Genomic DNA, 26,977 nt, shown 5'->3' with positions numbered 1-26,977 from the left:
GGACGGTTCTGCGGTGGGACCACTTACTTCCGTTACTGTGGAGAGAGGAGGCGGCCTCCAACAATGGCCTGGAGATCACCAGGTGAGAGAGATACTGGGGGAGGGGGGATCCTGGAGATCACCAGGTGAGAGAGATACTGGGGGAGGGGGGGCAATCCTGGAGATCACCAGGTGAGAGAGATACTGGGGGAGGGGGGATCCTGGAGATCACCAGGTGAGAGAGATACTGGGGGAGGGGGGGCAATCCTGGAGATCACCAGGTGAGAGAGATACTGGGGGAGGGGGGGGATACTGGAGATCACCAGGTGAGAGATACTGGGGGAGGGGGGGGATACTGGAGATCACCAGGTGAGAGAGATACTGGGGGAGGGGGGAATCCTGGAGATCACCAGGTGAGAGATACTGGGGGAGGGGGGGATCCTGGAGATCACCAGGTGAGAGATACTGGGGGAGGGGGGGATCCTGGAGATCACCAGGTGAGAGAGATACTGGGGGAGGGGGGGATCCTGGAGATCACCAGGTGAGAGAGATACTGGGGGAGGGGGGATCCTGGAGATCACCAGGTGAGAGAGATACTGGGGGAGGGGGGGATCCTGGAGATCACCAGGTGAGAGAGATACTGGGGGAGGGGGGATCCTGGAGATCACCAGGTGAGAGAGATACTGGGGGAGGGGGGGGATCCTGGAGATCACCAGGTGAGAGAGTTGGGGGGGGATCCTGGAGATCACCAGGTGAGAGAGATACTGGGGGAGGGGGGATCCTGGAGATCACCAGGTGAGAGAGATACTGGGGGAGGGGGGATCCTGGAGATCACCAGGTGAGAGAGATACTGGGGGAGGGGGGGATCCTGGAGATCACCAGGTGAGAGAGATACTGGGGGAGGGGGGGATCCTGGAGATCACCAGGTGAGAGAGATACTGGGGGAGGGGGGAATCCTGGAGATCACCAGGTGAGAGAGATACTGGGGGAGGGGGGGGATCCTGGAGATCACCAGGTGAGAGAGATACTGGGGGAGGGGGGGATCCTGGAGATCACCAGGTGAGAGAGATACTGGGTGAGGGGGGGAATCCTGGAGAGACTGGGGTGAGGGAGTGCAGGATCTTGGAGATGACCAGGTGACAGACTGGGGAGGGGGTAAGGTAAGAGGAGGGTTGCAGCTCACCAGGTGACAGACCTGGGGAATGGAGGGTGCACAATAACAGAAACTGCAGGGAAACTCCAGCAGATCTGGCAGCATCCAGGGAGAGAAATTAAAGTTAACATCTCAGGTCCAGTGAGAAGTCAGGTAACCATAAACCAGTGAGTCTGATGTCACCAGTCGGTAAGTTGGTGGAGGGGATTCTGAGGGGCAGGATTTACATATATTTGGAAAGCCAAGGACTAATTAGGGATCGTCAACATGGCTTTGTGCATGAGAAGTTGTGTCTCACCAACCTGATTTGAGTTTTTGAAGAAGTGGCAAGTTTGATGAAGGCAGGCCGCTGGACATTGCCTGTGTGGACTTCAGCAAAACATTTCACAAAGTTCCATATGGTAAAGTGGTTAGCAAGGTAAGCATGGAATATAGGAAGAGTTAGCCAATGGGATTCAATATTGGCCTGTAGGTAGGAGAGAGAGGGGGCTACGTGGAGGATTGTTTTTCGAACTGGAGGGGCCAACGGTGTGCCTCAAGGATCGGTGCTAGGTCCACTGCTTTTTGACATTTATATAAATGATTTGGATGTGATCATAGGAGGAATGGTTGCTAAGTTTGCAGCTGACACTAAAATTGGTGGTGCAGTTGTCAGTAAAGAAGGTTATCTCAATGGGACATTAATCAAATGGACCGATGGAGTGAGAAGTGGCTGACAGAGTTTAACTTAGATAAGTGTTAGATGTTACATTTTGGTAAGGCAAATCAGGAGTGTTGCCAAACAAAGAGATCTTAGGGTGCAGGTCAATAGTTCCTTGTAAGTGGAGTCACAGGTAGACAGAATAGTGAAGAAGATACTTGGTAAGCTTGCTTTTATTGGTCAGTGCGTTAAGTTTGGTGTTGAAATGTCATGTTGCATCTGTACAGGACATTGGTTAGGCCACTTTTGGAATACAGCATTCAATTCTGGTCTCCCTGTTATAGGGAAGATGATGTGGAACTTGAAAGCATGCAGAAAAAATTTACAAGGATGTCGCCAGGGTTGGAGGGTTTGAGTTATAAGGAGAGTTAGAAGCTCTTTTCTCTGGAGCTTTGGAGTCTGCGGGTTGACCTTACAGAGATTTATAAAATCATGAAGGGGCATAGACACAATTACAACACTTAAACGTTGTTTAGAGGGATATGCCGATCTATGTTCTAAATCAATCCACTCCCATTTGTTCTAAATCCTTCCTATTCATATACCCATCCAGGTGCCTTTTAAATGTAACTGTGCCTGCCTCCACCACATCCTCTGGCAGCTCATTCCATATATGCACTACCCTCTGTGTGAAATAGTTGCCCTGTAGGTCCCTTTACACAAAGATGTTGCCAGGATTGAAGGGTTTGAGTGAAAGGGAGAACCTGAATAGACTGGGTTTTTTTTCCCTGGAGTGTTGAAGGCTGTTTCATGACCTTATAGAGATTTATGTAATCACGAAGGACATGGATAGGGTGAACGGCCAAGGTCTTTTTCGTAGGGTAGGAGAGTCTAAAACTAGAGGTCATAGTTTAAGGTGAGAGAGGCTTTTTGATGTTACACTTATCAAATGTGACATAGAAGTACCCAGCTAGCTATGGTGAATTCACAGTTTAGGTGTGTTTCCAGCAGCATCCAGTCAATTTCTATATGCTAGTGAAAAGGACTCTTTAGAGTATTTGGTAACACATTAACATAGAATCTTGATCATAGGGCAAAATAGAGTTATGTTGTAGTGATGTATTTTGAACTTGAGTCATGGGAAGGGAAAGGGAAAGCAACAGGGAGCATGGAGTCAAGTAGAAAGGTAAGCAGCAGGTTAGCATGTATGCAGGGTTTAAGTTCAAGTCAGACTAGGAATGAAGCAAAAAGGAAGGATAACTTAGCACATACTACTAGAGATGATGGAAATCATGAGGATAAGAAAATTACCTGAATGCTTGTAGTATTCATAACAAAGTAGATGAATTAACAGCACAAGTCATCGTGAATGATTATGATGGGGTAAGCATCACAGAGACATGGTCGCAGGGGGTTCAGGACTGGCTATTAAGCATCCAAGGATTTACAACTTGTCGAAAAGACAGGGAGGTGGGCAGAACGGGGCGGGGTTGCCTTGTTAGCTAAGAATGAAATTAAATCTATGGCACTGAATGACATAGGGTCAGATGATATGGAGTCTTTGTGGGTGGAGTTGAACCACAAAGACAAAAAAAACGCTATTGGGAGTTATATACAGACCTCCCAGCAGTAGTTAGGACCAGGAACGCAAGATGTACCAGCAAATAAATAGGGCATATCAAAAAGGCATGGTCACGGTAATCATGGGGGACTTCGATATGCAAATGGATAACATTGCCGGTGGATCCAAAGAAAGGGAATTCATGGAATGCTGACAGGATGGCTTTTTGGAACAGCTTGTGATGGAGCTCACAAGGGAGCAGGTTATTCTGGACTTAGTGCTATGTAACGAGACAGACTTTATAAAAGATCTTAAAGTAAGGGAACACTTCAGAGGCAGCGATTTATAATATGGTAGAGTTCACTCTACAGTTTGAAAGAGAGAAGGCAAAATCGGATGTAATGTGTTACAGTTAAATAAAGATAATAACAGGGGCATGAGAGAGGAACTGATGAAAATCGACTGGAAGCAGAGCCTAGCGGGGAAGACAGTAGAGCAACAATGGCAGGAGTTTCTGGGTGTACTTGAGGACACAGTACAGAGGTTCATCCCAAAGAAAAGAAAGATTATCTGGGGGAGTGTGGTGGGGTGTGTATTAGACATCCTTGGCTAACAAAGAAAGTCAGGAAATGTGTTATAGAAAAAGAGAGAGCCTATGAAGTGGCCAAGAGCACTAGGAAATCAGAAGATTGGGAAGACTACAAAAACAAACAGAGGATAATAAAGAGAGAAATAAGGAAGGAGAGGATCAAAATGAAGGTAAGCTAGCCAGTGATATTAGAAATGACAATAAAAGTTTCTTCCAAAACATAAGAAACGAACGAGAGACAGAAGTAGAAATTGGGCGGCTCCAAATTGATGCAGGAAGGCTAGTGATGAGAGATAAGGAAATAGTTGAAGAACTTAATAAATACTTTGTGTCAGTCTTCACAATGGAAGATGTGAGTAATATCCCAACAGTTAAGGAGAGTCAAGGTGTAGAGTTGAGTCTGGTAGCCATTACAAAAGAGAAAGCAGTAGAAAAGCTAAAAAGTCTAAAAATTGATAAATCTCCTGGCCCCGATGGGCTACATCCTAGAGTTCTGAGGGAGGTCGCTGAGGAAATAGCAAAGGCATTGGTTGTACTCTTCAAAAATCACTGGAGTCAGGTAAAGTCCCAGGTGATTGGAAAATTGCTGTTGTAACCCCTTGTTCAAGAAAGGATCAAGAGAAAAGATGGAAAATTATAGACCGATTAGCCTAACCTCAGTTGTTGGTAAAATTCTAGAATCCATCGTTAAGGATGAGATTTCTAAATTCTCGGAAGTGCAGGGTCAGATTAGAACAAGTCAGCAAGGATTTATTAAGGGGAGGTCGTGCCTGACAAACCTATTAGAGTTCTTTGAAGAGGTAACAAGTAGGTTAGGCCAGGGAAACCCAGTGGATATTATCTACGTAGACTTCCAAAAGGCCTTTGATAAGGTGCCTCATGGGAGGCTGCTGAGTACAGTGAGGGCCCATGGTGTTCGAGGTGAACTATTGGCATGGATTAAGGATTGGTTGTGTGACAGAAGGCAGAGAGTTGGGATAAAAGGTTCTTTTTCAGAATGGCAGCCGGTGAGAAGTGGTGTCCCACAGGATTCAGTGCTGGGGCCGCAGCTGTTCACTTTATATATTAATGATCTGGATGAAGGGACTGGGGGCATTCTAGTAATCTGGGGCCGATGATACGAAGTTAGGTTGACAGGCAGGTAGTTCTGAGGAGGTGGGGAGGCTGCAGAAAGATTTAGACAGTTTAGGAAAGTGGTCCAAGAAGTGGCTGATGAAATTCAACGTGAGCAAATGTGAGATCTTGCACTTTGGAAAAAAGAATACAGGCATGGTCTATTTTTTTTAAACAGTGAGAAAATTCATAAAGCCAAAGTACAAAGGGATCTGGGCGTGCTCGTCCAGGATTCTCTAAAGGTTGACTTTTAGGTTGAGTCCTTGATTAAGAAAGCAAATGAAATGTTGTCATTTATCTCAAGACTGTTGGAATGTAAAAGCAACGATGTGCTGCTGAGACTTTATAAAGCTCTAGTTAGGCCCCATTTAGAATACTCTGTCCAATTCTGGGCTCCACACCTCAGGAAGGACATACCGGTACTGGAGTGTGTCCAGGGAGATTCACACGGATGATCCCTTGCATGGTCGGCCTAACGTACGATGAACGCCAAAGTACAAAGGAATCTGGGAGTGCTAGTCCAGGATTCTCTAAAGGTTGACTTGCAGGTTGAGTCCTTGGTTAAGAAAGCAAATGTAATGTTGTCATTTATCTCAAGATCCCTTGCATGATAGGCCTAACATACGATGAATGGCGGAGAATCCTGGGATTGTATTTGTTAAGACTTTAGAAAATTGAGGGGCGATCTTATAGAAACTTACAAGATAATGCATGGCTTAGAAAGGGTGGACACTGGGAATTTGTTACAATTAGGTCAGGATACTAGGACCTGTGGGCACAGCCTTAGAATTAGAGGGGGTCAATTTAGAACGGAAATGAGACATTTCTTCAGCCAGAGAGTGGTGGGTCTGTGGAATTCATTGCCGCAGAGTGCAGTGGAGGCCGGGACGTTAAATGTCTTCAAGGCAGAGATTGATAAATTCTTGATCTCGCAAGGAATTAAGGGTTACGGGGAGAGTTGCGGGTAAGTCGCGTTGAAATGCCCATCAGCCATGATGGAAGGTCGGAGTGGACTCGATGGGCCAAATGATCTTACTTCCACTCCTGTGTCTTATGGTCTTATTTTATCAGCCAGAGAATGAAGAGACTTGGTCTGGTGAAATGTTCTTGTTAAAGCTGGTGGTAGTATCTTCATTTACAAATGCACATGTCGCTAGCTTGTTGAAGCCACTTACACTGTCCAGTATTTCACAAGTGTTGCAACAATATTTGTTATTCCACTCAGCAGTTATTTCAGCTGGCGCTGCTTTCAATTGCAACTGTGCCAATTCACTCCATCCGCAAACAGGAATTTGCCTTGACACATTATCAACATTTATATAGTTTTCTGGGTAAGGCTCTTCCTGTCTGCATGAACTTTTCCATCATGGCACATTGAAGCTCCAAATATATGTGCTTTGCTGCTTTTCTAAAACCAGCGCTGCTGATACCAATGATATGGCCAAAGTGAGTAATGATGACTTGCATCAAGGTTTCAGGGAGCTAGGCAGTAGATTAAAAAGCAAGGCCTCAATGCTTGTTATCTCTGGCTTACTCCCAGTGCCACATGCTAGCAAGTTTAGAAACAGGAAAATAGGACAGATGAATGCGTGGCTCAAGAGTTGATGCAAGAAGGAGGATTTTAGATTTGTGGATCGCTGGGACTATATTTGAGGAAGGTGGGACTTGTACAAAGGGCATGGTCGACACCTGAACCACACTGGGACCAATATCCTTGCAGATAGATTTGCTCATACTGTTGAGAAAAGTTTAAACTCATCTGGCAGGAGGAGGCGACACAATATTGATGAATCAGAGACGTGTCATGCCAAAGCAAAGGAAGCAAGTCACAATGAGTTCAACTATATTGAGTGTCAAGTGAGTGAGGCAAGGCTGGATGTTCTTTAATGCCACGAGTCTAATAGGTAAAGTTTGATGAGTTAATGGCATGGATTAAGACATGGAAGTATGATATTGTAGTCGTCACAGAAGCATGGCTGAGAGAAGGACTGGACTGGTACCTCAATATTGTGGGGTGTAGGATCTTTAGGCAAGATAGAAGAGGGTGTAAAAAGTGTGGTGGTAGAGCACTATTAAATAAGGAGTTGATTACTGGAATAAGGAGACATGATATCTTGGAAAGGCCCTCAAACAAGGTCTTGTGGGTAGAACTTTAGATAATGTCAGGGGGCAGCTACTTTACTGGGAGTGTATTATAGGCCCCCAAAGAGTCTACAGGAAATAAAGGAGCAAATACCTCATGGGTATCCAACTTGGCTATCATCCTATAGAAGATGTTGTGAAACTTGAAGGGGTTCAGAAAAGATTTACAGGAATGTTGCCAGGGTTGGAGGGTTTGAGCTCTCGGGAAAGCCTAAATAGGCCAGGGCTGTTTTCCCTGGAGTGTCAGAGGCTGAGGGGTGACCTTATAGAGGTTTATAAAATCATATGGGGCATGGATAGGATAAATAGGCAAGGACTTTTCCCTGGGATGGGCAAGTTTAGAGCTAGAGGGCATAGGTTGTAGGGAGAGAGGGAAAAGATTTAAAAGGGACGAAAGGGGCAACTTCTTCATACACACGGTGTGTGTTCAGAATGAGCTGCCAGAGGAAGTGGTGGAGGCTGGTACAATTGCAGCATTTACAAGGTATCTGGATGGGGGTATGAATAGGAAGAATACGGGCCAAGTGCTGGCAAATGGGACTAGATGAATTTAGAATATCTGGTCAGCATGGACAAGTTGGACAAAAGGTCTGTTTCCGTACTGTATATCTCTGAATCTGTGAAATATGTAGGTAGTTCACAGAGGTGTGTAAGAGGAAAAACCAGGTATTATACAAGAGCTTTTCAACTTTCCTAACATAAATTGGGATAGTCGTGGTGTTAAGTGTTGGAGGGGACACATTTCTTGAAATGTATTGAGGGGAGATTTTAATATCAATACATGGAAGGCCCAACAAGGTACGGCACAGTGCTGGATCTGGTTCTGGTGAAAGGAGCCAGGCAAGTGTTTGATGTTGCAGTGGGGCAACATTTTAGGAATAGTGATCACAACACAGACGGTTTAAATTTGGCCTGGATGAGGAAAAAGATGCCCTGCAAACTGGCTTTGGATTGGGGGAGGGCAGATGTTATGAAAATAAAATGGAATCCGGCCACAGTAGACTGGGGACAGCTCCTTGTGGGTAAGTCTACAGCAGAGCAGTTGGGTGTAATTTGAAAAAGAGCTGGGAAGAGTACAGGTCCAATATGTACGCGTTAGATGGAAATGTAGGAGCAATAAGTTCGGATAACCCTGGATGTCATGGACAATTCAGGACTGGATAAGGAAGAAGAGGAAGACTTTTAGCAAGTCCAAAAGGAGCAATTCAGCTTTGGCACGAGAGGAATACGGCAAGTGCAGAATACGGGAACTTAAAGCAATTTGAAGACCAAAAAGGGGTCTTGAAAAAGGATTTGCAAACAGGATTAGGGAGAATCCAAAAATATTTTAAAGGGAAAGAGTAGGACCCACTAAGGACCAAGGGGCCACCTATGTGTGAAGCTGCAAAATATTGGAAGTGTGTTGAATGAATACTTCTCTTCGGTCTTCACTCAGGAAAGGGAGGAAATAGGTATGGAATTCAGGAAAAGAGACTGTAAGGATTGTGCACAGTTCGACACAGGAAATGGGGAGGTCTTGGAAGATCTGTTGGGCTTAAACACAGACAAATCCCCTGACCTGGGTGAATTGCTTCCCAGGCTGCTGTGGGAGGCGAAATAGGAAATTGCAGAGGCTCTGACACAAACTTTCAATTCCTCTCTAAATACCAGGAGGAAGTGCTGGAGAGCAGCAAGTGTGGTTCCACCTTTTAAGGAGAGTGCTAAAGATGAATAAGGAAATTAGAGGCCGGTGAGTCTCATGTCTTGGTAGGGAAACTATTGAAGAAAATTCTGAAGGAGTTGGAAAGGCATGGGTTAATTAAGTATAGTCAGCATGGTTTTGTCAGAGGGAGGTAGTGCCTAACAAATTTGTTGGAAAGTTTTGAAAATGTGATTGTGTGTGGATGAGGAAAGTTCAGTTGATGTAGTTTATATGGAATTTTGCAAAGCTTTTGACAAAGACCCACATGGGAGACTGATTGAGAAGGTTAATGTGCATGGCCCTAAGGTAAACGTAGCAAGATGTACCAGAAACTGGCTTAGTAATAGGATACAAGGGGTAGTGGTAGAAGGCTGTTTGAGTGACTCGAGGTCGGTGTACCACAAAGATCATAACTGGGACCCTTATTATTTATTATATACCTAAATGACATAGATGAAAATGTGGGGGTAACGTTTAGCAAATTTGCAAATGACACCAAGATTGGTAGAGTGGTTAATAGCAAAGGAGATGGTTGTAGGTTACAGGAAATTGCAGATGGGTTAGTCAGATGGGCAGAGCAGTGGCAGATGGTATTTAATCCTGATAAGTGTGAGGTGATGCATTTTGGAAGAAGAAACAAGATGAGGGAGTATTTAATGAATGACAGGACACTGGGTAGCTTAGAGGAATGGAGGGATCTTGGCGTAATTCTTCACAGATCCCTGTCCTGAAGCAGAACATGTGAATAGGATAGTTAAGAAGGCATATGGGGCACATGCTTCCAGCAGTTGTGACATAAAGTATAAGACAAGGAGGCAATATTGCAGTTATACGGAACATTAATCAGTTCACAATTAGAGTACTGTGTGCTGTTCTGTCACCTCAATACAGGAAGGATGTGATACTAAAGTGGGTACAAAGGAGATTTATCAGGATGTTGTCTGGGATGGAGAAATTGAGCTATAAGGAGAGACTAGTTGGGCTTGGATTGTTTTCTTTAGAGCAGGGAAGACTGAGGGGGGACATGATTGAGGTGTATAAGGTTACAAGGGGTATAGACAAGATGAATAATGAGCAGCTATTCTCCTTGGTTGAGCGGTCAACCAGGAAAGGGCATAGTTTTAGGGTAAGGGGTAGGAAATTCAGCAGGGATTTGGGGAAAAACTTTTTTACATTCACTGGATGGTGGGAGTCTGGAAGGCACTGCCTGGTAGCGGTGGCTGGAAGTCATACAGCCTTTTAAAAAAAATATTTGGATGACCACTTCAAAATAATATTCAAGGGTATGGACCATGTGTAGAAAATTGGGATTAGTATTCGTTATGTCCGTGCAGACTCGATGGGCCAAAGGGCCTTTTCTGCACTGTCAGAATGTATGAGCTGACTGGACACAAAATTAAGATTGAATCTTCCTGCTGTGTGTGTCACCATTCCACATTATGCAGTGAATTGGGCAACATTCTACTCATGTTTCAGGACATGGTTGCCAAGTTTTGATTTGTTTCGTATCTGAGGGGACTTGGTGCCTGTGAGGTTTATACCACCATACTTCAATTTCTGCCTTCACACATTAACAAATGAAGAATTGAATGTAATTATATATAGAAAATAAGAGATTGGCTTACTTTTCTACCTTTGTTTTGATCAGTTCTTTTTGGTACTGGAGATCGAATGGTAGAAATGGAGGATTCAGAGGATGACAATCTTGCTACATCTGGGTAAGTGAGCTTCTGTAGTAGGGTGACTGCCAACATTCACAGTCACACAGTTGGAGTATTTCATAAAGAGTGGTCACTCGCAAGTTAATCTAACTGTGTGTATGCTGCATGCCGTACCTTCAGATCACGCAAAGAGTGCACACACCGTGAAGGAAGAATACTTCAGTCCAAATCAGACAGAAAACAACAAAGTCTCAAAGTTTGCTCTGCTGGACCTTCTGAGGAAATCATTTCAGCTGAGAGTCCTTGTGTTCCAGGACTTGTAGATGAAGACTGGGGCTGATGAAGCAGAACTTCCCTTCTCTGGTGATACCTGTAAACTAGCTCTCCTCAGCCTTGACACTTGTTCTGTTTATCCCACTGTCGCAGCACGTGGAGAGGGACCCTTCCTGGAGCTAAGATGCTGTATTCAGAGGCCAAGACTGCTGCACTTGACCCACTCCAACGTGCTGCCCAATGTCCTCACCGCCTCCTCGTCCAGGTTCCAATTATGCACTAGCAGTCCCATCTACATCCTCCCGCCACCATAAGGGCCTCTGGCCCAGGCAGTGAACTGGTGGCAGAGACATACTCTGCAGACATCACCAAAGCGAAGAAGCTCTGCGTTGTGAGCTTCAGCTTCCATTTCCACCTTGCCCTCAGCCTCACCTCCAAACTTCTTCTCATTCTCAACCAGCGGAAAATGGAGTTACTTCCCAAGTGGCATCAGCAGCACATCCTGTGACCTCATTGGGGCTATCTGTGCACACATGCAGACGGATGCTAGCATGGTGACAACAAAGCTCATGGACTGACATTTGATGCGGCCTGTCACAATCTGCATATACACAAAACAAATCCAAAAAACTGCAGATGCTGGAAATCAGAAATTGCTGGAAAACTCCCTGCAGGAGAAGGGTCACTGGACCCAAGATGTTAACTCTGCTGCCAGATCTGCTGAGTTTTTCAGATTTTGTTTCTGTACATACACATTTCAGTTATGGGTTATCACTCCGTATCTAACTATGTGATTCAAATAATGACAGATTGTTGGACAAGATTTTGAGAACTGGCATTCTGAGTCCATGAGAATTGTGATCCATTTCAAAGTATTATATAGTAATTCATATTTCCGTACATGCATAAATAATTTACTCTGATCGTTCTCCTCGGTAACTTTAGTATTGTTCACAGTGAGTAAGACTTCGTATTAGGTGCCTCAATGTTGTAGCTTTTAAATACTGGTAAACAATAGTACGACAAAGAAACTCAAACTTTAAATTCATCAATGCAGACAAACAAGAGTTTCATTTAATTCTTCAATAACCTCATAACAGGTAGGAAACCGCAAAATTGTTTTTTCAATGGCAAGTTTACAAAATCTCGTTGTAACATATTATCGCTTGATGTTCTCCTTTGACCTTACAAGCATAAAATAATCATTTTTTAAAAATATTTTCTAGTAGAATGTCTTCTGGAACTTAAAATGAATAATACATTCAGACTTTCCTTCATATGAACTGATCATGTTAAAAATGTGAAAAAGGGTGCAGTGATGCATATTATTCCAATATGGAAGATATTAAGTAGTGGTCATTTGGTGAGAATCAGTGTCCTTCTGCTTTCAAACAACTTTCTTCATCTCAGGTTTTAGAATGATCACCATCTCATTTTTAAATACCTTATCAGCTTGTGTGTGTAGTATTGATAATAGAAAATTGATGTTTGTTATGATGTTCAGGGCAACCTGCAAAAATTTGAATGAGCAAAATTTTAATCATACTTCATTGCAATTATCTGAATGACTTATTGAAAAACTGTAGAAGAGAAATGAACAGGAACATCCTGGACTTCACTTTCATTTTCAGCAAACCTCCACTTGAATACAGTTATCAGAGGCGATGACCAATAACATGGTTTTGTTTGTTTTATATCTTGCCATTCCTTTGTGACACATCCACATATTTTCTGAGGATTATTGGCTATTGTCTGATCCCATTGTTTTCTGAGTAGATTTTTTTTTAAACAAGGAATTATTTCAACAGTTTCTTAATTTATTGAAATTCATTCTTAAATAGATACCAATATGTGACAATTTTGGTGAAAATTAGAGTCATCACAAATAGAATATTGCTTTGATGTGCACTATGTTATCTCTCATATATGTATATCAAATGTTGAAACAATCTCTAAACCTAACCACTAAAACCTCTGTTAGAAAATATTTGTATATTAGCAGAAAGATTAATTAAAATGGTACTTTTTAAAGGGAATCCACGAACAGAGACTCCTCGGGGTATATATAAACAAGGCTTTTAAGGTAGAAGGGCATGTTGGGAAGGCTGTTAAAAAGGAATATTGAATCCCGTGTGTAAACAGGTGCAGAGTACAGAAGCATAGGAGAGAGGTGAGAGATTGGAGCTACGCAATGGAGTTTGTAGCAGGGGTTGAAGATGATGACTTAAGATACAAAATGTTTAGTTCGAGGCAAATTCTGATCATTTATCATCGCTTTCTGAATAAGGCAACTAGTAATTCAGCAACAGGGGAGTCATCCTGACAGAGGTGATAGTGAGGCAAAACTGGGTGTCATCAACATACATGTGTAACTAAAAGTTTCAAATAATGCTGGCAGTGGGTGCTATATAATGAGAATCAGAAAGGAGCCTCTATAAATCAACAGTCTCAAGGATCTCAACTTTCATACTTCGATCAGGCACTGCCAGAGAAATGTCTTTCACATGATAACACAGTGCGCATCAAAGCAATATTCTATTTGTGATGACTCTAATTTTCACCAAAATTGTCACATATTGGTATCTATTTAAGAACGAATTTCAATAAATTAAGCAACTGTTGAAATAATGTCACATTTACAGATACAACTTTTAATCATAGAATCCCTACGGTGTGGGAAGGGGCCACATGTCTTTCTCAAAATAAAGATGTTTGAATCGCTCCCCATTTCTTGAAATTGGGAAACATCATAACTAATAATATGTGGGAGGCACGGTGGCTCAGTGGTTAGCACTGCTGTCTCACAGCACCAGGGTTCCAGGTTCGATTCCAGCCTCGGGCGACTGTCTGTGTGGAGTTTGCACGTTCTCCCTGTGTCTGCGTGGATCTCCTCCGGGTGCTCCGGTTTCCTCCCACAGTCCAAAGATGTGCAGGTCAGGTCAATTGGCAATACTAAATTGCCCATAGTGTTAGGTGCATTAGTCAGAGGGAAATGGGACTGGGTGGGTTACTCTTCGGAGGGTCGGTGTGGACTTGTTGGGCTGAAGGGCCTGTTTCCACACTGTACAGAATCTAATCTAATGTCATGAATGACTTATTAAAAAAGTTAATATCTATTTTCATCTGTTTCCCTATCCAGTTCATCTGCTATTGATGCTGAGTTTGATACAGTCATTGGACACATAGAAGACATTATTATGGGTAGGTGAAAACAATATTAGAAAATTAATTTAAACTTTAGTATTTACTTCTCTTTCGCATTTTGTAGATGCTGGCAGATCCACAGCTGTTTATTTGTCCTCCTGAACATTAAGGGATTTATTACTTTGTGCTTTACCCCTTTAAAGCCGCGTTTCCTTTTTTGCCATTACATCATATTCCACATGGTTATTTATGTTTATAGCTCACCAACTTTATTCACTTTACTTCCTGTGTTCACATGCCATATATACTCAGGGTAAAAGTTGAATTTTGAGACCAATTCTTTCCCTAAGCACAAAATTAATAGTTCAACTTCCATGTGGCTAGTGTTTTAGAGGGAATTGCTTTTAACGCAAATGTGCCTGGCTAGGACAGCTAACGTAGCTCTCAAAAGATCACATAAAAAGGAAAGTCAGACTGGTGAAGAGAGTACTTGAGAGTAGCATGGCCGTCAGCGTGAAAGGGAATCAAAAACTCTTCTGCCGACGTGGAGATTTTGAGCGAGTAGCAACAGTTTGTGTGAATCTTATTGATAAAGAGGACGATGTATGCTTAAAGTCGCAGAGCAAAGCTAGAACACTTTGCTACTACCTAATGGATAGGGTGAGAATTGAGAGGCAAAAGTAATGGAAGAGCTGGCTATCTTAGAGTGGCCACATTGCCTGCTCTCATTGTTTGTATATCAGTTTGCCAATGGAAGTACTTGCCATAATGATACAATCTTCTGTAGATACAAGGGGAGGTGCTGGAGCACACTGTCCAATAGGCAGCCTGTTAAGGGATTCCACCGGTACTGTCATTGAGGTTCCAAATACAGAAAGTACAAGTGGAAGTAAAAGCAAAAGGCGCTGGAAAAACTCAGGTCTGGTAGCATCTGAGGTGGGAGAATCAGAACAGGAGGGTAAAGGGGTGGCGGAGGAGTAGGGTAGGAGAGAAGGGAGCAAAGGGAAGAAGGGGAGACAAGGTAGAGTGTATGGTGGAGGTAGGAATGGAGGGGGAAGTGGGGTTGGGCAGTGTAGGAATGGTGAAAAGGTGAGGTGCAAGTGAAGGAGTGGTAGAGGGGAAGGGAGGGTAGGGAGATGGGAAGGGGAAGAGAGGAGGAGTGAGTGAGGGCGAGGAGGGTACAGTGGGCAAAGAGAAGGTGAGATGTCAAAGAAAGGGATGAAGTAGAGGTGAGTGTCCGTAGTAGGTGGGGGGGGGGGGGGCGGGGTGGAAATTAAGGAGAATGTGCACGAGGGAGGGAGCATGCACGGTGAGGAAGAACAGGAATGAAAGAAGAGAGGTAGAGCATGCAAGGGAGGGAGAGAAAACATGAGGCTGGGAGAATGAAAGAAGGAGGCTATAGGATGGGAGGGAGAGAGTATGAGAGATGAGAAAAGGGGTTGTGCAAGACTAAGGGAGGGAGATCATGGGCAAGGTTGAGAGGGAGGGGTGGGAGGAAAGGAGAAGGTGTGTAAGAGAGGAAGTGTGTGAGGCAGAGGGAGAATCTGTGATTGGAGGAAAGGTTGGGATGTCAAGAGGAAGGTCAAAGGTGTGAATAAAGGGAAGAGAGCATTAGATGGTGAGAAGGAAGGAATGGGTACATGTGGAAAGGAGAGACACAGCCATTGTGGGAGTGTGTGTGCAGCCAGATGGGATATGTTAGCCTGGGAGTGAGAGGAGCTTTGAATGACTGGGAGAGAGCTAGTGAAAGGGAGGGAGGAAAAGATTCTGCACACAACAGTGGGAGAAGAATCATGCATGCAACAGTAAGTGAGGAGCTAACCCTTCCAAAAACCTATTGGTAAAGCTGGCTGAAGGGGAAGGGAAACTTGTCTGAAATGTAATCAGCTTCCAGGCACCACTTTCCTATGAATTCAGCTGAAGCCAACTTAGAGTGTGCGTGAACCATCAGTGAGGCATGGTCAGTGTTTGTTAAACCCAGCTCCTTAACTCTGCCACAATTACCTCCCCTTTCCGTGGGGATCAGATCTTTGGACCTGGTTTTTCTCTTTCTAGCTTGGTGTTTTAACTAAAAAGATTTTTTGAAACAGTTCCATTAATTAGCTGCACAGGTTGACATGTTTTGCCGACAGTTTATTGAGTACTCACCTAAATGATCAAATTATTGCTTTGGAATTGTTGTGCCAAGCTTTGTTTTTCTGAAATTTGCTCAAATGAGAAAAAGAATTGAAATGTGCACGTAAGTCTGACAACGTTGTTAGAGGCTTAGAGCAAAGCAAGTGAGAAATCCTTATTCATTGAAGGGTGTAAAGGCAGTCCAAACAATACAGATTGTTTAATTCAACATAAGATTTTAAAAATAACAATCAGAAAAAAGTTTACAAAGGCTTGGAGAGTCTCCAGTTATTTAAGGGGAACAGGCATAATTTTACAAAAGCCAGATTGTGCTTGACTAATCTTTTTTTTTCTCTCGAAAGTAACAGAGAGGATGTTAAAGGGAATACAATGAATGGTGTTTAGGTGGATTTTTTTGAAACTATTTGGCAAAGAAACTGATTAATAAGGTTGACTTATGAAATACAGTATTGTATTTAAAGTCAGCTTGAATAAGGCAAAAAATTGGCTTAATACAGAAAACAGCGAGTCATACCAAAAGGTTACTTTTCAGAGTGGAGGATTGTCAACACTGGTGCACCTCAAGCGTCAGTTCCTAGGACCACAGCTGTTTTGATGTATATACATTTCTTGGATGTTCGAATACAGCATAAAATTTCAACATTTGCCATTAGTACCAAAATTGGATGGGTGGCAAACAGTTACAGCGAACAGACGTAGAGAGGTTCTGCTGAACCCTTATAAAAGTCTGGTTAGGCCACAGCTACAGTATTGTGTCCTGACTTGGTCACTGAAGTTGAGAAAAGTTTTGAGGATGCAGAGATGATTTGCCAAAATAAATCTAGGAATGACGGCTTTTAGTGAGAAGGTAAAATTGGGGAAGCTGGAGTTGTTTTCCTTGGAGCAAAAGAGATGGAGAGGAGATTTTTTAATATAGTAGATAAGGATAAACTGTCTCCATTAGCTAATGGCTCAAGGACTAGGAAACACTGATGTAAGTATTTGGGTAGCAGGGGATATGAAAAAGTTCTTATGTACACACGAGCGACAAGGATCTGAAATTCCTGCTACAAGGGCAGTCTGAAATAGAGATGTTCAGTAGTTTCAAAAATAAATTGAATGGGCATATGTAAGTCATACATTTGCAGGGCTTGGAGGATTGAGCAGGGCAATAGAAAGATGACCTGGACTCAATTCTGGAATGGCCTCCTGCTGTTCTGTAAATGACTGACTGACTCCATGGCTGCAAGATCTGATACATTACATCTGTATTTATATCACTATATCTTTGTTTAGCATCAATGTAATGCAATTAGCCATCTAATACCATTAGTAATCAGAGCTTACACTTAATGCTGCAGAATGTGATCTTTCAATCCCTTTATTTTAGATGAAGAATTTCAACAGTTACAGAGAAACTTTATGGATAAATACTACTTAGAATTTGAGAACACTGAAGAAAACAAACTTATTTACACTTCAATTTTCCAAGAATATGTGAGTTTCTGCCTTTCAATGTCTTTTTGTATCTCTCTGACAATCTAAAAAGTTTCAAAATATGTGTACCAGCAGATTATATCTAGTTTCCTGAAATGTTCAAATAAAATGAAACGTTCTGTACTAATGGTAGTATAATTTTTATGTGAAAGCCATTATAAAGACAGGAAAGTAAGAGAAACCGGAAGTTTTAAAGGATTTTTATATAGCTCCATTAGAGGAAAGAACTCCGAAATATTACCTTAAAACGGGAGGAGACCCAAGTCTCGGTAATGGTACGTGACATGAGGCTCTCGTTCTCTGAAGGGTTCTGGATTTCAGAACCAAGGAGCCATTTCATGTTCATATACTGTCCTGTGAACGAAGGCTGTTCACCGAATTTGATTTCAAAAGATATGAAGTTCCATTCGATTTGTGTTAAAGAATTTTTTTTTATTGTTTTGGGCGTTATGTTGAAGCATTGCTGTGTGAACATGTCTTGAATTACTCAGTTTGTTTTCTTGCAGGGAGGTGCAGGCTCAGCATTCTGAGGACCAATTTTTTTTCTTAAATACTTTGGCACGCTGCCATCACATCACTTTAATGTTTTTCTTCCTTTGGCAAGTTGCAATTAACGGTACCCTTTTCCTGCAGATTGACTTGTTAGAGAAGTACATTGAGCAGCAGTTGATAGAGAGGAGACCAGCCTTCAATATGACTACATTCATTACATCACTACAGTAAGTTAAACAACTGGGGGATATAGTCATCCAGGGGAATGCTGGTTCTTACAAACTATGCTACATTTTCTAGTTCAGTTAACTTAATTCACTCAAATTCCAACTCCGATCTCTCGATATAACTTGGCAAGTTAATTGGGTGAAAAGCAGAACAGTACAAATGAGGATCTCTTCTTCAAGCCCTGGAATGTGCTGAATTCATTGGCCTCAGAACGAGTGAGTGAATTATATCTGGCCAAGTGCTGCTGGATTAGAGAAGTGAAACTGAATGTTTCCATGTTCAGTCATAGCCATTGTTTTCCACTCAAAGTAATTGGGCACTGGCCACCAAATATCAGAGTTCTAAAGTTCATTAAAGGAAGAACTTCTGAAGTGTACACAAGATGGTTTGTTTCAGAGAAAAATGTTGAGGAACCAACTAGAGAACATGTTATCCAAAACTGAGATTATGCAATGAGAAAGGATTAACTAAAAGTTGTTGTTTGGGGTCCATTGGGGAAGAGTCTGTTCATTCAGATAGAGAGTGCAGGAGATGTTAAATCCAAAACTGAATCTAAATAGAGAGAACTACAAGGGTATGAGGCTCCAGTTGTAAATGATAGATTTGGGAATCGTACGAAAAGGGATGGCAGTGGCTAATATTTATGGAATATGTGCAACAATTAAAGCAATTCATCATTCCCATCTGGCCCAAAAATAAGCAGGAAAGCTGTCTTGACCATGGCATGCAAAACAAATTAAAGATAGTTTTAGATCCAAACAGCAGGCATAACATTGCCAGAGAAGGCATCCTAAATTTCGGGAGCAGTTTAGAATTCATCAAGAAAGGAAGGTTTGTCTGAGGCCATGGATGGGTGAGAAGGGAGGAGATAAATGAGCAAGCATTGGACCTTTGGGATGGTACAGTGGCTCAATACGCTGCCTCACAGCACCAGGGACCCGGATTCAATTCCAGACTCGCACGACTATCCGTGTGGAGTTTGCACATTCTCCCCGTGTCTGAGTGGATTTCCTTCGGCTGCTCCAGTTTCCTCCCACAGAACAAAGATAAGTAGGTTAGGTGGATTGGCCATGTTAAATTGCCCATAGTATCGAGGGAAGTGTGATTAAGTGGATTAGCCAGGGAAATGCAGGGTTACAGGGATACGATAGGTGGGTGAGTCCAGGTGGGATGCTGTTTGGAGGGTTAGCGTGAACTTGTTGGGACCAATGGCCTATTTCCATACTGTAGGGATTCTATGAAAAAAGGTTGCATGAGAAGGTTTTGGTATCTGGCACAGTATTGAAAAAGTAATTGCAGTTTCAGGTGCTTTACCCTGTCAGAATGCATTTTTTGGGGATGCGGTGAACCTTGCTAAGTAGGTGAAGTACTGCAGTCTGTAAATTCAGTAACATTTCTGGCAAATGATATTAATTCAGCTCATCTGAAAAATAATGTGACGTTTAAGATCACAAGATGGAGCTATAAACTGCTTTGGTGAATTGATCAGAATTTCATTAATGCTTTGTTGAAAGCATATGATTTTAATTGTGAATTTTGTTGTGTTATGTAAGGTGCTAATTTTTGCTCTATTTGGTCATCAGAAGAATTCAAAACAGAAATTCTGTCCTGTCGACACAATCTACATTATTTATTGTATCAACCTAGGGTAAACTCAAGAGCTGAGCTGCTACATACTATTTTGCAAAGTGATTCAGTGCTTTGTTTTTAATGAGGAAATGTTATCTGACGAATTGCCCCCAATTCTAAATGTTAATCAAAGGAGAGTCTGATTTCCAACGTTTAGAATCTGCTGGTGAGGCTATCCAGATTTTGTGCAGAAGCCATTGCTTTTCTTGCTGCAGAAAACAAACTCACTGCAGCATTGTGCTTGTAGCTAGCTCACTGATTCAAATGTTGAGACCCACACCTCAGTGATTCTGACCTTCCTGCTGTCTTAGTCTGATTTATGTGAATGCCCCAACAAAATTGTCTATGCTTGGATTGCTCTTGTAAATCTCCCCCACGATGTATTTTCCAGTAAATATGAATCTTTCAGAAATTCAATTTGTACCTAAAATTGACTTCTGGACGGTACAATAAATAGACAAAAGGGGGAGTCATGGGCACCCGCATAGGCCCCAGCTATGCCTGTCTCTTTGTCGACTACATGGAAGAGTTCATCATCTATAGTTACAATGGCACCACTCCCCACCTTTTCCTTCACTACATTGACGACTGCATCGACGCCACCTTGAGCTCCCACAAGGAGGTTGAACAGTTCATCAACTTCACCAACACGTTCCACCCTGACCTTAAATTCACCTGGACCATCTCAGACACCTCCCTCCCCTTCCTCGACCTCTCCATCTCCATTAATGACGTCCGATTTGACACGGACATTTTTTACAAACCCACCGACTCCCAAAGCTACGTGGATTGCACCTCTTCCCACTATACCTCCTGTAAAAATGCTATCTCATATTCCCACTTTCTCCGCCTCATCGCATCTGCTCTCTGGAGGACCAGTTCCACCCCAGAATACACCAGATGGCCTCCTACTTTAAAAATTGCAATTTCCCCTCCCACGTGGTTGATGATGCCCTTGAGCGCATCTCATCCTCATGCTGCACCCCCGCCCTCAAACCCCATCCCTCCAACCGCAACAAGGTCAGAACCCCCGATCCTCACCTTCCACCCCACCAACATTGCATCATCCGACACCTACGATCAGACCACACCACTTTCCATAAAGATTGTTCCCACCGCGACTCCCTCATTAGGTCCACCCTCCTCTCCCCGCACCTTCCCCTGCAACCGCAGGAATTGCAAAACCTGTGCCCACACCTCCCCCCTCCCTCACCTCCGTCCAAGTCCCCAAAGGAATCTTCGACATCCATCAAAGTTTCACCTGCACTTCCACAAATATCATTTACTACATCTGTTGCTCCCAATGCAGTCTCCTGTACACTGGAGAGACAGGACGCCTACTCGCAGAGAGCTTCAGAGAACATCTCCGGGACACCCACGCCAATTAACCCCACCGCCTCGTGGCTGAACACATCAACTCTCCCTCCCACTCCGTCAAGGACATACAGTTCCTGGACCTCCTCCATCTCCACACAGTAACCACCCGACGCCTGGAGGAAGAAGACCTCATCTTCTGCCTCGGGACCCTCCAATCCCATGGCATCATTGTGGATTTTACCAATTTCCTCATTTTCCCTCCCACCACCTTATCCCAGTTCCAACCTTCCAACTTGGCACCACCCTCATGACCTGTCCGACCTGTCCATCTTCCTTCCCACCTATCCACTCCACCCTGCCCTCTGACCTATCATCATTACCCCCACCTCCATCCACCTATCACACTCTCAGCTACCTTCCAGCCCTACCCCTCTCCCATTTACCTCTCCACCCACTAGGCTCCCATTCCTGATGAAGGGCTTTTACCCGAAACGTCGCTTCTCCTGCTCCTCAGATGCTGCCTGACCTGCTGTGCTTTTCCAGCAACGCACTCTTGACTAATCTCCAGCATCTGCAGTCCTCACTTTTGCCTCATAAATATTTAATGTTTATTGGCTTGAGAAGCAGTAACCATTGTGCTATTTTGCTTTGTTGCAGGCAGCATAAAGATGAGATATCTGGAGATATATTTGATATGTTACTGACTTTCACAGATTTCCTGGCCTTTAAAGAAATGTTTCTTGACTACAGGATGGTATGTATACTAAACCTTGCTGTACTTTTCATATAGAATTAGACCATCATTAAACATTGACCTGCAGTGTACAGGAGGATTTAAGGTGGTCTGTCCTGGGCTGCAATTCAATTGATCTTGGTGACCATGACTAAAGAGACAATTGACCTCATAAAGAGTCCAGATTCAGCTCACTTTCTAATCGTGGTAATGTGGATATTGTCCTTTTGTAGATATGAAAGCTAGGGTCTCAGGTCACTCTGTCAACACCTGCATCATCAGAAAGCTCAATGCAGCAGGCATCAACCTGATTCTAGGTGTACCTTATTTGTTCATTAAACATTTTTCCTTGGATCATTTGGCCAATTATGAAGTTTTTCTCAGAGATATTTGTGCTCTCAAGACACAGTAGAGAGTTTCTACTTTTGTTATTCCTTGAAATTCTCCTTGTAATGTTTATATTTAATGTAGTCCTTTGTTGCATCAGTTTGGAGATTGTACCTTTATGTGGGATGATATTGGAAAACCGCATTTATGGTTTTGTGAAAGGGAAATTGTGATTAACCAATTTGCTGTTGTACTTTGAGTAAGTAATGTGCTATGGATAAAGATGAGCAATGAATGTTCTTAACGTAGACTTCCAAATTTGCTAAGTTGCCACATCAAAGGTTATTATGCAAAATAAAAATGTAGTGGCTAGCATATTGGCACGGATACAAGACTAGCTGACCAGAAACAAACAATAGGCATATATAGATCTTTTTTTTCAGGTTGACAGGGATTTGTGCTGGGGTCTTAGCTGTTTACAATTTATGAAAAAAATGACTTGGATGAAGGAGTTAGTTGCCAAATTTACAGGTAGCACAAAGGTGGTCGGAAGATGAACAATGAAACAGTCATAAGGAGGCAACATAAAGATGTAGATAGATAAGTGAACAGGCAGAGATCTTACAAATATAGTGTGGGAAAATGTCAGATCATCCATTTTGGCAGGAAGAATAAAGGATATTACCTAGTGGTGAAAGACAGAAGAGTGCTGACATGTAGAAGGATCTGGGAGTTATAATACATAAATTGCAAAAGGCTAGCATACAGATACAGCAAACAATAGAAAAGTTAGGGAAGCCAATAGAATGTTGTAATTTATTCCGAGCGGAATTTAATACAAAATTGGGATGTTGTGTTTCAGTTATACAGAGAACTGGTGAGATTACATCTGGAATACTGGGTATTTCTTACATAGGAAAGGATTTAAATGCATTGCGGTCAGCTCAGCGAGAGTCACCAGACTAGTGCCTGGATTGACATAAGAGAAACGGTTGGGCAGTTTGGGCTTGTGTCTGCTGGAGTTCACAAGAGTACGAGGCAAGTTGACTGAAATATACAAGATCCTGAGGGGTGGATGTGGAAAGGATATTTCCTCTAGAGGGCAAATCTAGAACAAGGAATTTTTTTTTAAGAAACAGAAGAGTGAATGTTCTGTCTCCGAGGCTCACGAGTTTTTAGAACTCCTTGAAAATATGGTTGATGCAGAGTTTGTGAATAATTTTAAGGCAGGGTTGACTGGATTACTTTTAAGCAAGGGGATAAAAGAATACCAGCAGTAGGCAGGAATTTGAGGATACAGTGAGTTCAGCCATGACCTTACTGTATGATAGCACATGTGGAGAAACCAAAGAACTTCCTCTCACTCTTTGTATGATATCACCTTTGCCAAAGTATTTGCTAAGCCTGCAAGATGTAGGAAATGCCTCCATTCTACAGTAAAGATCATTGGGTGACAGCTGTGCCTTAGTTAATAATGCTTTCACGCCTGAGTCAAACACTGAACTCAAGTGCACAGAAGTCAGTGTTGACATTCCAATGCGGTACTACTGGTTTGTTACAATGGGGGAGCTGCCATTTTTGTGGTGAGACATTAAACTGAAACGGTACCTGTTCTCTAAGATGAGCATAAATGCTCGCATGTTACAATACTGAAGATGAGCTGGAGCATTTTCCCTGGTTCTGTAGCTAATATTCGCTTCTCAATTTTGGATCACAAAAAAAAATCATTATCACAATGTTATTGGTTGGGTTTAGCTGTGTACAAATTAGCCAGCTTGTTTCTTAGATTGTAACAGTGGTTATATTTCAAACTATTAGTGCTTTGCAATGATAAAGTGAAAGGCGCTATACGAATGCAAGTTTTTTTTTCGCTTTAGAGTTGTGAGGTATCCATAATTTGCTTCTGTCCCTATGCCACCCATATGCTTCCAATAATTTCCTTGAAAACATGAATAAGGAAATACGGCCTTCCCTTTGAACTTTCCTTCTAAAGAAATCATTCTTTCTCAACAAATCATCTAATTTGATGAATATCAGCGAGGATGCTGGGGAAACACTCTGCTTTCATTTTTATGCTGACATGAAATCTTACATACTTGCCTGAGAGGGCAGTAGTGGGTTCTGTTTAGTTTGAAAGACAGCATCTCCTGGAGTTTACCGTGAAGTGTCAACATAAATAATGTGCTCAGGTCTTCAGAATGGGACTTAAACCCAACACCTTCTGAGCTTGAGCAGTAGTATGACATATGTGACAAGGCGGGTTTGATTTCTCTAACCATAATCCTCTTACCCAGGTTTGCTTCCTCTCATTACTATCATCTTTGTCTTCTTCCAGCTCTTGTGGTTTCCTGTGTCCTGGTAGCTTAAGTTTAAAATGACCAGACCCTGGATTTTTTTATCTATGAATCTTTTTTACCTGAAACATCGATACTCACCAACTATGCTTGTACTTTGTGGTATTCTTTGTTCAGATTCCCATACCCTTAGCTCCTACCTATCTTTCAGGTAGCATCCACTGAATCCTGTTGTTGAATTGCATGCCTTCTCTTCCACTCTGACTGACTCTCCCAGAAATTAAGTATCTAACTTATACAGATTCCAACTGCACTGTTGTATGTCTACGTAGATTGGGAGAGCAGCATGAAGATTAACAAAATGTAGGGTTGCATTTATATTTGGCACCTTTTATAGCCTCCAATCATCCCAGAGAATGTTAGAGCCAGTGGCATTCTTATGAAGTGTAATTACTATTGTAGGAAGCAAGTCAGCCAATTTGTGTATAGCAAGCTCTCACTAACAACATGATAATGACAGACGGTTTGTTTTAGAGATGTTGATGGGGGGATAAGTGTTGGCCAGGGAAAATTCACCCATTCTCTTTTGAAATAGAGGCAAAGGATCTTTTGTATCTGCCAAAGGCAGTGGATGAATATGACAGCTTTTACACAGTACATGAAGGATAGTTGTTGATCTTACTAGCTGTGGTGGTTTTTCAATTGAGATTAACATTATCTTCAATGTAAAGTGCTTCTCAATAATGTAGTTATGGAAAATAGAACTAATGATTGGTCATACCTATAAGAGAAACTTTTTTTTCCATGTGATGATTAGCTGAGAAGGGAAAGAAATATATCTATATTTTAAAGAGGAAGAGGAATTGGACTAATTAATTTCTTATTTTGTTGAACATTTTTCTGTTAGGATTTCTGCATTGTAAATGTCACAGTCAAATGTAAATCTGATGTTTAAATTTACTTCCATTTTCATTTGTCACCAATTTGAATACACACAATGATTTTTAAGTATTTGTCTAATGACTTAAAAATAGGTTAATCTTCCTTCGTGTAAACTATATTTACTTTTCAGGAAAAGGAAGGGCGTGGCCTTGACTTTAGTGGAGATCTCGTCGTGACTTCATTATCAAAATCATCTCCAATGCCTCAGTCTTCACCTACCATGCAACCTTTCTAATAGTTGCTTGCAGTTCTGCATTATGCTTGCATATACCAAGCACAATGATAAAGACATTTTGATATGTTACAGTATTCTCTAAGGAGCGTTATACAAGTACATCATAAAACCACAATAAAAGGAATTGGTTCTAATATTTTAACGTTTTTTTTAGATACTAAGCAATTTTATCTTTAACAGCATTCTCAAATGTAGGATAGAGTCCTCCTAACCCTATTTTCAGGTATGCAAGCTATAATAAGCATTCACCTTACAAAGATTCTAGGAATACCTGAAAGTAAGACTTTTATGTGGACGGCTTTAAGACCCATCTAGCATATATGCTTTTCCAGAACTCTTGACAGATTATTATTAGAGGCACGGTTCACATGTCATTTTGACCTGCAGGCTTGTATATAGTTTCCAAAATCAGAAACACTAATAGCTTTTGGTTTTTGCCCCTATTGATACAGTTCAGGCAACTTCAAATTAGAGTAATTCTCAAAGTGGAAAATGGGATGTTTTTATTTAAAAATACAAAAACCTATGTCCGTGACTGTTGCTTTTCATTACATTCAGTATATGCGGAACTGACATTGGTAACTTAATTACTTTAACCCTTCAAACATTAAAACATGTTCTTGAGTTAGGCCATTCCCATATGCTGGTAATTGGGTCAGAGATGCTACTTCAGCCTCTATTAATACATGGGAACCTGTAAATATAGGTGAGATTGAATCAGGATTTTATATCTCCTCTGTGTTGGTGACTTCAGTTTGTGCTTTGGTTTGTTGCTGTTATCATAGGACGAATGTATTTCCTGAACAAAAGGTGAGAATTCCACAGGATAATGCATTGGTTGTAATGCGGTTAGGTAATGTCTGTGATAATGTTGTACCTGCCACCAACACTATTTTAACTAGAGTATCCTGTAACTTATTTGACCTGGTTGTAAAAACAAATTTTGTAATATACATTTAAATAGCCTGAGTTCTTTTATTACTTAAACCCTATTCATTCCATTGGCTGATTGGCCAAAACTAGAGATTTTGAATGTACATTTATAAACTGGACTAAATAGTCAACAGCTACCGTACTGTCACATTGAACAGTTAAGTGTAAGAACAAGAATCTTGTTGAAAGAATGCAGAGTGTTATGGCTTTCCTAATGTGTACAGAAGTAAATTTATCAATTTAGCTCTTGTTTCACTGTGGGTTATGAAGTCATGCTTACTTTATTTTTCATATTTATA

General features: G+C 42.0%; 1 protein-coding gene across 1 annotated transcript; it reads left to right on the top strand.

The window, feature by feature from the left end:
- Positions 1-26,977, top strand: arl2bp (ADP-ribosylation factor-like 2 binding protein). Its single transcript, XM_060837770.1, has 7 exons — positions 1-82; positions 10,507-10,576; positions 13,932-13,993; positions 17,442-17,548; positions 18,182-18,267; positions 21,872-21,968; positions 25,641-26,977. The coding sequence occupies exons 1-7, from the start codon at positions 64-66 to the stop codon at positions 25,743-25,745; spliced, it is 546 nt and encodes a 181-aa protein (XP_060693753.1). The 5' UTR covers positions 1-63; the 3' UTR covers positions 25,746-26,977.

Source organism: Hemiscyllium ocellatum, chromosome 17 (genome assembly GCF_020745735.1).
Source record: "Hemiscyllium ocellatum isolate sHemOce1 chromosome 17, sHemOce1.pat.X.cur, whole genome shotgun sequence".
NCBI lineage: Eukaryota > Metazoa > Chordata > Chondrichthyes > Orectolobiformes > Hemiscylliidae > Hemiscyllium > Hemiscyllium ocellatum.
Note: the sequence above shows the minus strand (reverse complement) of the source record. Positions and strands in the feature narration are given on the sequence as shown.

Bases quoted from the DNA above. Each gene is read 5' to 3' on its own strand.
- arl2bp (XM_060837770.1), top strand. The intron at 10,577-13,931 runs GTAAGTGAGCTT...TTCCCTATCCAG, and splicing joins GACAATCTTGCTACATCTGG to TTCATCTGCTATTGATGCTG. The intron at 17,549-18,181 runs GTGAGTTTCTGC...CTTTTCCTGCAG, and splicing joins CTTCAATTTTCCAAGAATAT to ATTGACTTGTTAGAGAAGTA.